General features: G+C 40.5%; 3 protein-coding genes across 3 annotated transcripts in view; 1 reads left to right on the forward strand and 2 right to left on the reverse strand.

The window, feature by feature from the left end:
- Window positions 1–73: 73 nt before the first annotated feature.
- On the reverse strand, window positions 74–1,713 carry LOC109426599 (chromo domain-containing protein cec-1). Its single transcript, XM_019702133.3, has one exon. The coding sequence runs from the start codon at window positions 1,362–1,364 to the stop codon at window positions 204–206; it is 1,161 nt and encodes a 386-aa protein (XP_019557678.3). The 5' UTR covers window positions 1,365–1,713; the 3' UTR covers window positions 74–203.
- A 1,058-nt stretch (window positions 1,714–2,771) lies between these two features.
- Window positions 2,772–3,529, forward strand: LOC109426594 (RNA-binding protein 8A). The gene has a single exon (XM_019702130.3). The coding sequence runs from the start codon at window positions 2,913–2,915 to the stop codon at window positions 3,408–3,410; it is 498 nt and encodes a 165-aa protein (XP_019557675.1). The 5' UTR covers window positions 2,772–2,912; the 3' UTR covers window positions 3,411–3,529.
- The window catches only part of LOC109426592 (2-oxoglutarate dehydrogenase complex component E1), an 89,104-nt gene continuing 80,505 nt past the window's right edge, over window positions 3,470–12,068 (reverse strand). Inside the window, exon 11 of the mRNA XM_062853593.1 lies at window positions 3,470–3,801. Within this exon, the coding sequence (XP_062709577.1) occupies window positions 3,525–3,801 (277 nt within the window). The 3' untranslated portion in view covers window positions 3,470–3,524. The remainder of the gene's footprint in view (window positions 3,802–12,068) is intronic.

Raw genomic sequence — 12,068 nt, forward strand, 5'->3', positions numbered from 1 at the left:
CTGTCCAGTGATATACAAAACGACAAAACTACTAAACTTATAGTGCTTCCGGTCATTAAAAAAACCAACAAAGTTCATAAACAAAGGAAGCTTTATTCAGTTTAATAAAATCAAATTCAACAAAACAAACATTGTGGCATCAAATTCAGTAATTTGTAGTCATGTCGCAAGTACAAAATAAAATCGGCTTGAGTGCCGAAAAATTACGACGCAGGCAACTTGCCAGCTTGATCCTTTTTCCTCCAGATGATACGGTTCTCGTAGAAATCGATCATCATTTCCGGTACAAACTTACGCACCTCCGCGGACGGAACCATTTCCATTTCATCCAGTCCCTGCCACTTGACAAGAAACAGGAACTTGTTGCCTTCCTGTGTGATGCCGACCAAGCTTTCTACGACGTACCCGCGTGCAAATCCGTTCGATCCTTCTTCCGCTTTGCTACCTGCCGGTTCTTGCTTCGGTTCCTTGGTTGGCTCCGTTTTCGACCTTATCTGACGCTTCCTTTCCACATCCTTTTTCTCAACTTTCACCGCCACTGAACCTTCATCCGGTTGTCCCTGTGATGTGTCAAGGGATCGTTTGACCCTCTTCCTCAAAGGTTCCTTTGTCGCCTGTACCTCCTCTTGCTTGTTCTCAACTTTTACCACTGTTCCTTGCGTGTCGGTTGCCTTTTCGCTCTCCGAAGGCAACGATTGCTTCGACATCCTTCCCCGTTTCTTCGATTGAACTGTTTTATCCTGGCCAGACTCTGGCATCAATTCATCACGTTTCACATCCATCTCCTTTATCTCAACTTTTACCACAGACTCCGCTTCGCGGGCTTCATCCGGTTGCCCTTGTGAGCTATCAAGAGATCTCTTTCCCATCTTCCTTTTCGACGGATTCTTCGTTCGTCTGGACGTCTTCGGCTCCTCCTCGTCTTTCTTCTCGACCTCTACCGCTGCTCCATCTCCGTCATTAGCATCTGCCGTTACCTGTTCGCCATCCGAAGGTAACGATCTGGTCGAGCGTTTCTGGCCTCGTTTCTTCGGTTCGGCTGCCTTTTCCTGGTGGTACTGTTGCAGCAGCACGTCACACTTCAGGTTCTGCTCCGGCTCCCAGGTATTCTGCGTCTCGTCGCAGCCGGTCCATTTGATCAGATATTGGACCACGCCCCGTCGAGTGCGTTTGTTCAGAATCTTTTCGACCACGTACTGCTCTTCGCTCGCCATCGTGGCGGTGGACGATGTTTCGATTAAATTTAACTGTTGAACTGCGAAAAACCGATGAAAAACGTGAACTGAAAAATTGAAAACGCAAATGAGAAATAAAACACAACTTTTTTGTTTGTTGACGCGTCGTATGCTAGACGAATGAGCCATTTTACGAAGTGACAACAATGTTGATGATGATATTGGTTTTCACGGGTTATTGGACACTACCTCCTGTCAAAATTCATTCATAAAATCGGCTCGTAAAATAGACTATAAACATTTCAATAGGTCCTATCTGCATTTGAGAGGCTCTCTTTGTTCACTTTCTCTTTCAATTATTGCAATGTAATGGTACACTTTTCAACTGTTTTTGCAGTATAAATCAAAAGACGATTGTTTTGACCATCGTTCAAAGCAAGGAGATAATCATATTACAAATAAACAGCTGAGATATTAACGGAAAAGAGGGAAACCAAAGAGAGCCTCTCTTCTGCAGATAGGACCTTTCGGCATGTTTGGCCTGTATTGCCCGACGAATGTTATACCGACGCCACACACATTCATCGATGATCGACCGACGAAAAGCGACGAAACACACTCAGCGAAAAAACTGCGTGCACGCAACTAAAAAAACTTAGGAAATCCATAAGATTTTTGCAATAAATTCTAGATTGAGTTTAAATAAGGGCGAAAAGTATTGCTTTTTTCACTGAAAATTTTCCTTGCTTCGCTGAACAACATGACGTTTTCTTCCAGCGAAGGCTTACGCGATGCAGAAAATCGCTGAATTTCACACTAACACTGCAGAAAATCCGTCAACAATAACTCAATACACATGCATTTTCAGCGAAAAGATCTATTTGCGTGACAACAATCCACTCCCATGACTACCGGGCGGCCGCCGTCAAATATCAGGATTGCCAACTGTCCGGCGACTGCTGCTAGTTTTCTTTGTCGCCGAATCTTGCGCTGGGTCTTCGGCGCGGAAACCCAAAGGTGGGAATAAAATTTTGGGGTTTGCGCGCAATAACATGATCGATTTTTCTTCATCGAAAAAGTGCATACCATACTTGCATCTTGTCCCAATTGGAGAATTAAAATTAATTTTCATCTCAACTTCACAGTTCGATAATCATTTCCTTAGGAGAACTGTCAAGTTTAAGTGTCGAACTGTCAAATTTAAGTAAACTATTTTAATTCGCCACTTGGAACGGACCCTGACTTGGACCCTAAGAAATAAAAAATAGTGTGGTGTTTTTCTCGGTGCCTCTTATAACCCCACGTCTCCACCTGTCTCCACTAGACAGAAATGTCTTGCCATTTTGCTGCCAGAAAGAGAAAACGTATCAGAAACGATCAACATCGCTGCTTTCCATGCAAACAGCGAGAGAACATTTCTGTCATGACACAGCTGTCCAGCAAAATGGCAAGACATTTCTGTCTAGTGGAGACGTGGGGTAAGTTAGGACGCAGCCAATCAACTTGTACCCTCTTGTACCCACTACTAGGAAAGGTGTCTGGATCCAATTTTTTTTTTCAGTCTCGAGCATACATTCTTCGTTCACGTCCGTCACCGAGCTGTCATCCCTCCGTCGTGCACCGCCACGGAATCGCGAAAGTTTGCAAACATCGGTGAAGAGAGCGCACGCAGCAGCAGAAGTAGAAAAGTGAAATTTCGCATCCAATTTTCACCGTAAATAAGGCAAACCTCGCACAATGGCCGACGTGCTCGACATCTACAACCACGAAGAGTTCGAAGTGGACGAAGACGGAGACCAGGGAATCGCCCGGCTCAAGGAGAAAGCTCGCAAGCGAAAGGGACGCGGATTCGGCAACGAAAGCATCCCGCGTGAGGCGATCGACTACGAACGGCTGCAGGACGACGAGGAGGAGGCCGAACCCGGCCCGCAGCGTTCCGTCGAGGGGTGGATCCTGTTCGTGACATCGATTCACGAGGAAGCCCAGGAGGACGACATACAGGAGAAATTTTGTGAGTTTGGTGACATCAAGAACATCCACCTGAATTTGGATCGCCGGACCGGTTTCCTGAAGGGGTACGCTCTGGTTGAGTATGAAACGTACAAGCAAGCGCTCGCTGCCAAGGAAGCACTAAATGGATCTGACATTCTGGGACAAACCATCGCCGTCGATTGGTGCTTCGTAAAGGGCCCCAAGAAGCTAAAGAAATCGTCTGGGGAACGCCGGCGAAGATAGGTTTAATTGGACGGCGATTCATATTCAATTTTCTTAATTTAATAATCCAAACTCAAATGTAATGTGTATTGAAACAGGAGACGTGTAATAAATTGAGTATTACATTCTAATACTTCAAAGTGTGGGTTGATTGATCAATTTGATGTTTTTGAATGAAACGCACGATTTTTTCGGACTCCCCGGTGCTACCGGAGGGCATCGTCCAATGGTTATCTCGGAACACGAGGTGGTCGTCGGTTCACAAGAACCGTCTCCTGCTACAGGCTCATCATCGGGGGGTGAATCGTTCGACCGGAGGAACATGGCTTGTTCGATTAGGGTTTTGATTTCTTGTTCGTGACTTGCTTTGGTACCGGTAGCCGATGAAGCGGAACAAGGCCTTCCGATGAATCTGAAACGATAAGAGGTAAGAACCGTAAAGCGGAGTAATATTTTACACTTACAGGCTTGGCACTTCATCCCGGAATAATCGGAAAAAAAGAGTCGATCATTATAGATACGCCCGTATGATACTAAGCGCGAAATATTTTCCCGAATGTGGAATTTTCCTTCTTTTGCATATAGGCTATTCTTGATTGGGGCAAGTAATTTTGATTCCGGCAATAGTTATTTCCAGAAATAACTGCGTTTCATTTGGTGTACTCAATCCTGAGGTATAGCACTTTAACGAACAGCACTTCAATATAAATTATTTTATTGGAAGCGCTCTTACTTCATGTAAAGTTATCCAATCGAGTCCAAATATGTACCATTAATAGCTAAATAAGATGAACAACTAGCAGTAAAAATTTGAGAAGTTTTGGTGCACTTTATAAAAAAATACAGCTTGTTGAATATTTATTAGAAAATTATTATAAGCTTTAGGCTTTTGCTTCTTTGCAATTAGCACCGCCTACCGAACTAATCATTTAATCAACTGAGAATCCTATTTTGCTGAAGACATCATCTTTCTATGTCTTCAGGATCCTGAGATATATGGAATACAAAGTTGGTTAGTTCTCTAGCGCCGCCTAGCGGTGGAACTTTGTATCAAACGGCATATCACCAGTAAGTGCTTGACCAGCTTAAAACCTTGCCAAACACCAACTCTCTAAGTAATAAGGGTGCTGAGATATAAGGTATGGAAATTTCGCTGGTGTTATGGTTTTTGTCTGTGATTTCTGTCATAGACAAACAGCCATAACACTGATACAATTTTCATACCATACATCTCACGATCCTGATTACTTAGAGAGATGGTGTCTTCGGCAAAATTGTTTGGGTTAAGAACTTACGGATGTTGGGCCGTATGTTTCAAAATTCCACCACTAGGCGGCGCTAGAGACTAAACATATTTTATATTTCATATATCTCAGGATCCTGATCACATAGAAAGATGGTGTCTTCGGCAATATTGTTTGGTTGATCAACACCTCTCAGCTGATTAAAGATTCTGTCACTAGGCGGCGTTAGTTGCAAATTTGCATGAGCATGCAACTTTTAATTAATATTCAAAAATTTTTCAACAAGCTGTAACTTTTTATAAAATGCACCAAATCTTCTCAAATTTTTACTGCTAGTTGTTCAACTAGTTAGCTATTATTGATACATATTTAAGCTCGATTAGATAACTTCACATGAAATTAGAGCGCTTCTAGTAAAATGGTTCATATTAGAATGTTGTTAGTCGTCATCTTGGATTCCAAAATGGCGCCGGGAATCGACTTTAAGTTTTTAGGCTAGGTATCTAATTTAAAAAAATAATTATGATTGATATGCTGCAAACTTGGTATTAAAATATACAAAAAAAAACATTTCCCCAAGGGAAGCTTACTGGAAAGTCATACATACACAGGGTGGCCACTCAGAGCGGAAAATAAAATTCCCGAGTTTTTCCCGGTTTTCCCGATACGTTTTTGATTTTTTTCCCGATTCTAAAATAGAATGATTTACAGTGAAAATTAGACGTAACTTACCAAGATAAAATTATGAGAATTAATATTGAATATTTTAAAATCCTTGGATTTAACCTAGTATTCATATGAACTTGAAAATAAGTTATGTGTTGTTTGTCTCGTATCCAATGATGGGCATTGAAATTACGACATCTTCATTAAACATTCTTTAAATTCATAGATGACCATAAGTACTACAAATTATGCAGTAGTTTAAGTAAATAAAAATAAAAAAGATAATCCTGAGGGGGTCGAAATTCTCAGTATGATTATAGGATTTACGAACTTCTTATTAGTGGATTTCTTAGCAATATTCCAAAACTCTTCTGAAAAATTCTTGGTAAGTTTCTTGGGAAACTAATAGGCAATAACAGAATGCCGAGAAAAAAAAAACATTCTGGATGAACTTCTGGTAGAATATCTGGATAGATTACTCGTAAAAGAATTTCTTGGGAAATCTTCAGAGTATTATTTTTGATTGTCATTTTCAAGATATTTTAATAGAAAACCAGTGGCGAACTTTATGGTACCGTAAATGGCTACTGCAGAAAGTCAGGCAGGTTACTTAGGCTGGAATCGTAAATTCTAGGAGAAATTTGATCAAAGAAATCTTAGATTTTATCTGATACTCGTTAAGCATTCAATTAATTCATCAGCGATTTAATTCATGATCACATTTTCAGATATGTCAAGAATTTCTCCAGGAATTCCCGAAAGATTAGTTTTTGAGAAAGTATTTCCCCCAAAATGTAGAGGCAGATTAATTATTTGGGAATTATTTATTTCCATAAATCATACAACTATATTACTCCAGATGCTTTTGAATACTCACTGGAACTCCCGCGAGAATTTCAATTGGTAGTTTAACTAGAAACTACGAATACTCAAAATTCTCGAGAATTTGCTGAACCAGGAGTTTTACCAGGGACTTCTGCTAAAGCTTCGCCAAAAAGGGATTTTCCCGATACCTTACTCCAGTTTTCTCCGAACATTTTTATTCACAAGTTCGTACAACTTTCAAAAAGCCGACCATCTCAGCATCTCTAATGTGCTGAGAAGTATTGACTGGGAAACTGTTCTCGACCCTAGCGATGTGGATGAAGCCGCTCAAACGTTCCTAAATGTCCTGGCATATGTCATCGACAGTCATGTACCTAAGAATATCCATAGTGAACATCCTCGGCCTCCCTGGCAAACCAGTGAACTACGCAAAATGAAATCAATCAAAAGAGCGGCTCTGAGGAAATTTTCCAAGCATCGTTCGCTTTGTCTTAGGGATCACTACGTAAGAATTAATAACGTTTATCAAAGCTTGAGTCGACATTGTTTCTCTCGGTACCAGCGAAGTATAGAACTCAAACTCAAACGCAAGCCTAAGTCTTTTTGGAAATACGTCAACGAACAACGTAAGGAATCTGGCCTTCCTTCCTCGATGGAGTTGAATGGGATAACTGCTTCAAATTGAAGTCGTCTTTCAACCCAGGGCCGGATGGTATTCCTTCCGTGTTCCTGAAAGAGCACATCTCCCACCTGCTAGCACCACTCCACCGTTTATTCGAAATGTCGATTTCCAGTGGCATTTTCCCTTCCTGCTGGAAAATTGCATTCATGTTTCCAGTACACAAAAAGGGAAACAAACGCGATGTGAACAACTACCGAGGAATCGCGGCTCTGAGCTCTATTTCAAAGCTGTTTGAGTTGGTCGTTATGGAGCCTGTCATCTCGCACTGCAAGCAACACCTCTGCCCCGATCAACATGGCTTTTTGGCCGGCCGCTCTACCACCACCAATTTATTGTGCCTCACATCGTATATCATCGAAAGTATGAATGAACACGTGCAGACCGATGTCATCTACACAGACCTATCTGCTGCTTTCGACAAGCTGGACCACGACATTGCTATCGCTAAACTCGACAGATTAGGCCTCAGCGGTAATATCTTGCGCTGGTTCCGGTCGTATCTCTCCAATCGTCAACTGATGGTATCCATAGGAGATTTCAGATCAGAACGTTTTCACGCTTCTTCCGGTGTTCCTCAAGGAAGCCACCTGGGACCGGTGATCTTCCTACTGTATTTCAACGATGTCCATCTTATCATTGAAGGACCCCGATTATCGTATGCCGACGATCTCAAAATGTTCCTCAAGATTCGCACCCTTGCCGACTGTCAATTTCTTCAGCAGCAGATTGAATTTTTCACTAACTGGTGCTTGTTGAACCGAATGACTGTCAATCCTACGAAATGCTCCGTCATCACGTTTTCTCGACGAAAGAAGCCGGTTCTCATGCTTGGCGTTACTATCGAGCGAGTAAACCATATCAAAGATCTAGTCGTTATACTGGACTCCCAGATGACATACCACCAGCATGTATCGTATACGGTCAACAAAGCTTCCAGAGCTCTGGGATTTATCTTCAGAGTAGCGAAGAATTTTTCCGACATCCATTGCCTGAAGTCTCTTTACTGCTCCCTAGTGCGCTCCATTCTTGAATACTGTTCTGCAGTCTGGAGCCCGGCTTACTGCAACGGTTCCGAAAGAATTGAATCTGTCCAACGTCGCTTTCTCCGTTTCGCGCTTCGAAAATTGCCTTGGAGGGATTCGATTCGTTTACCGAGCTACGAAAACCGCTGTCGTTTAATCGATCTCGAGTTACTCCGTAACCGTAGAGAAACGACCAGAGCACTGATGATTGCAGACACGCTACAAGGACGTATAGACTGTGGGACAATCCTGGAACAAATAAATTTGAACGTTCAGCCACGTGCACTTCGCAATAGCATTCCACTAAGATTGCCTCTACGAAGATCCAATTATGCGATGCACGGCGCTATCCACGGGTTGCAACGGATTTTCAACAGAGTCGCATCAATCTTCGATTTCCATCTGGCCCGGGAAACTCTTCGCCGGAGAATCTCTTCGTTTTTTAACAGTAGAAACAATTGACTACGTCTGTGTTAGAATTTAAGCTTGTATTTTACCTTTTGACATGTCTTTTGTTTCGTTTGCTAGCATATTTCTCTTTGTATTATGTATATAATTTTAACACCAAACATCATTGGGGCATGTTGCTGCCTGTTGATGCACACACAACAAATAAACAAATAAACAAGTTCAATAAATGAGTATATCCAAGAACTTCATTAAAAACAACAGAAATCTTTCAAACTGTTTTGTCAAAATATAAGAAATATTTTTATAAGCCGCCTATCTTTGAGAAATTCCATCAGATACTAAAAATCCCTTCAAATATTCTTTCAATTGTTTTTCACTAACTATTTTTAAGTTGTAAAAATGTTTTCACCAGAATTACTCATCCACAATTTCATAATTTTCAATTTTAATTTATTCTTGGGGCAATTCGTTCATTCATTCAAAATTTTATCAGCATCCTCTCCAAATTTCTCAAAGACTTTTCGCTCAAAGGACAAAGGCTATATCAAATATTCTCCTAGAGATTGTACAAGGATATTTTTTAGAAAGAAGTTATAATTTTTGTTATGTTTTATAAAACTTTTATTGGACGCTTGATGTTTTCAGAAACATGTACATCCTTAACCCTTATGTGGCCGGCAGGGTACCCGGGTACCCACTACTCAGCACCCATTTAAAATACACGGTGTAGAAAAAAGCAAAAAGTTTGCCGACCACATAACGGTTAAATGCATAAGTGATACATGAATCTTTAAATATTTGAATGTGTCTCAATAAGTCTTTCCACCAGAATGTTCTTTAGAATATCTTTGAAATTGTTCAAATTGTGATGTTAGGTAAAATCACTATGATAAACTTAAATTGTCATGACTCGACGACAAGATATTAATTTCCAACAATGCTTTTTACGCCAGTTCACCCACTATGTTATATAGTTCAACAATTGTTGACTGCATTTCCCACAGATTCTCGTACTTATGCTTCTGGAGACTGTACAAATTTTAGAATTTTGGAAATTCCCGATGACTAGTAACAATTCCCGAGGTTTTCCTGACTTTTTCCCGGTTGTTTCGAATTCCCGAGCTTTTCCCGGTTTTCCCGAAATTCCCGACTGAGTGGCCACCCTGCATGAAAACATCAGAACATTACAACCATCTTGTTTTGAAAGAAATAAAAAATAATGTGTCGAAAATAATTTTCAGTGCCGCAAATTTGCACAAATATAAATCGCGTAATTCAAAAATCCGCGTAATTCAAAAAATCCGCGTAAAAAACCTCGTAAATGAAAACCGCGTAAAAAGCTTGTGGTTCATCCTTCTCCGCCACACACCGTTCTCCTGCACACCGCCGAAGATCGAAAAACAAAAATAGCTCTTAATTATTTTCTGGCGTGCTAAACCAAATTTATTAGAATCTGAACCTCCTCTTACTATTCTGTTCGCATTTCCACAGGTATTTATAGAGCTCTCTCTACCGAATTTATAATGAACTAGCTGTCCCTGGTAAACTTTGTCTTGCATACTGTGTTTTTTGATCTTGTGAAATCAGGATCAGAATCAAATTGGAAATGGACGGAAAGGACAATGCTCGTCATTTTTCACCAATTACAAGCTAATTTGATAAGAAAATTCAAGAATTTACGCTTGATGAACAGGTAGATTTGAGGTTAGGGATTCGCCACTGAATAAACGTAATAAATGGGTGCTGCCTTTATAGCATAAAGTAACCAACACAGGACTCCCTACCTAATTGGTCCCACACCCCAACTTTAACTTACCAAAGCCAAATACTTGAAGTACGATTTGACATGAACCGAAGCACATTGTAAAATGAAAAGAAAACTCGAATGAACTATAATCACAGATTCACGTTCTTGACTTTTGCCGTTTTTATAATCGTGTATAAAGTCTTATAAAATGTAGCTTGATCTCAACAAAAAAAAATCTGTGTTCGATCTCACGAAAAGTTTTGATAATAAAATCCAAAATTCTTCAAGGCAATGAAGTCTACGAGTGACTTCCAAATTATATAGGTAGAGTAATGCGGGGCAAAAGTTCGCACCTAACAGACTTCACAAAATAACTATTGAACGAAAAGAAAATAATATCGTTTTTCTTCGTTAAACAGGTCCCTATCATGTTGCCTTCAAAACGTAGTACCAGATTTTTTCGCGTTCCTTTTGTAGTTTTAGTAATACAATTTTTAAAACAAGTACTCCAATGCGAACGTTTGCCCCATAGTGGGGGCAAAAGTTCGCATTATGCGGGGCAAAAGTTCGCACCTTGTACAGGGTAGTTTATTGGTGTGATGTTCATTTATTTCATATTAATTCATGTTCATCTTTTCACTCTAGCCATGAAATCTGTTTCTTTCTGTTCTTAGAATTACGACCCAACTGGAATACGACCTGGTGTTCAGCTTTTGTAAAAAGTGTGTTTTATGAAGACTTCCACAACTATTAACTAAGAGCTGTCCTTTACAGCGTTACTGAAGTTGTCAAAATACATTGTGGGGCAATCATAGAGATACCTGTTGCACAAAATGCATGAAAAAAAAAATCAAATATGCAGCAAAACTGTTGAACGGGACTGTTATCGAATCTTAAAATAATTATCCCCGTCACTATGGTGATGGAGTATAACTGTGAATTTACAAACTAAGCTATGAAAGACCCCGGGTAAAGTAGATGAACATAAGACCTTCAGAAACAAACGAAAAGACACGACGAGGATGACGACGAAAATGTTTTAAAATGTTTTTTAGCCATTTTTCATTTATTGATTTAAATGCGTGAACATAATGTTTGCATTACAATCAATCTTCTTACAAAACTAAGTTCAGACCCTCTGTCACAACGATTTCAGGGTGCATACTACTCATATGCGGTAAACGCACGGGTATTCAGCATGACCATGCTGAGGGTGACGGGTTCGATTCCCGGTCGGTCCAGGATCTTTTCGTAAAGGAAATTTCCTTAACTTCCTTGGGCATAGAGTATCTTCGTGCCTGCCACACGATATACACATGCGAAATGGTCATTGGCAGAGGAAGCTCTCAGTTAATAACTGTGGAAGTGCTCATAGAACACTAAGCTGAGAAGCAGGCTTTGTCCCAGTGAGGACGTTACGCCAAGAAGAGAGAGAGAGAGAGAGAGAGAGAGAGAGAGAGAGAGAGAGAGAGAGAGAGAGAGAGAGAGAGAGAGAGAGAGAGAGAGAGAGAGAGAGAGAGAGAGAGAGAGAGAGAGAGAGAGAGAGAGAGAGAGAGAGAGAGAGAGACTACTCATATTATGCATATACACTACCCGTCATAAGTACGGACTCACAAAAAGTATTGCAACAATATTGCATCACCCTGACTCACCTCGATATCTCCAAAACCTGAGGACTTACAAAGATGTTGTCTTAAGGAAAGTTATTCAGAAGACCAAAAGCAACAACTTTTCTGAAAGCGGCATTGTAGGTGTTCTGGTTTTAGAGATATCGAGGTGAGTCAGGGTGATGCAATATTGTTGCAATACTTTTTGTGAGTCCGTACTTATGACGGGTAGTGTATAGTAGTTTCTATATTAAATTATCATTGCTTCATAGATCTGTAATTATATTGATGTACTAGACTCAGAAATCTAGTGCGAACTTTTGCCCCACTGCTACTGCGAACTTTTGCCCCACTGTCGAGGTTTTATCAATATCCCTTTCTGCAAGAAGCACTAGTAGTTTATTGATTATTCGAGTGTACCTCGCAAACTACTATGGAATAACGATTCTCCGACATGAAGAGGTTATGAGATTCT

Source organism: Aedes albopictus, chromosome 2, assembly GCF_035046485.1.
Source record: "Aedes albopictus strain Foshan chromosome 2, AalbF5, whole genome shotgun sequence".
Taxonomy (NCBI): Eukaryota; Metazoa; Arthropoda; class Insecta; order Diptera; family Culicidae; genus Aedes; species Aedes albopictus.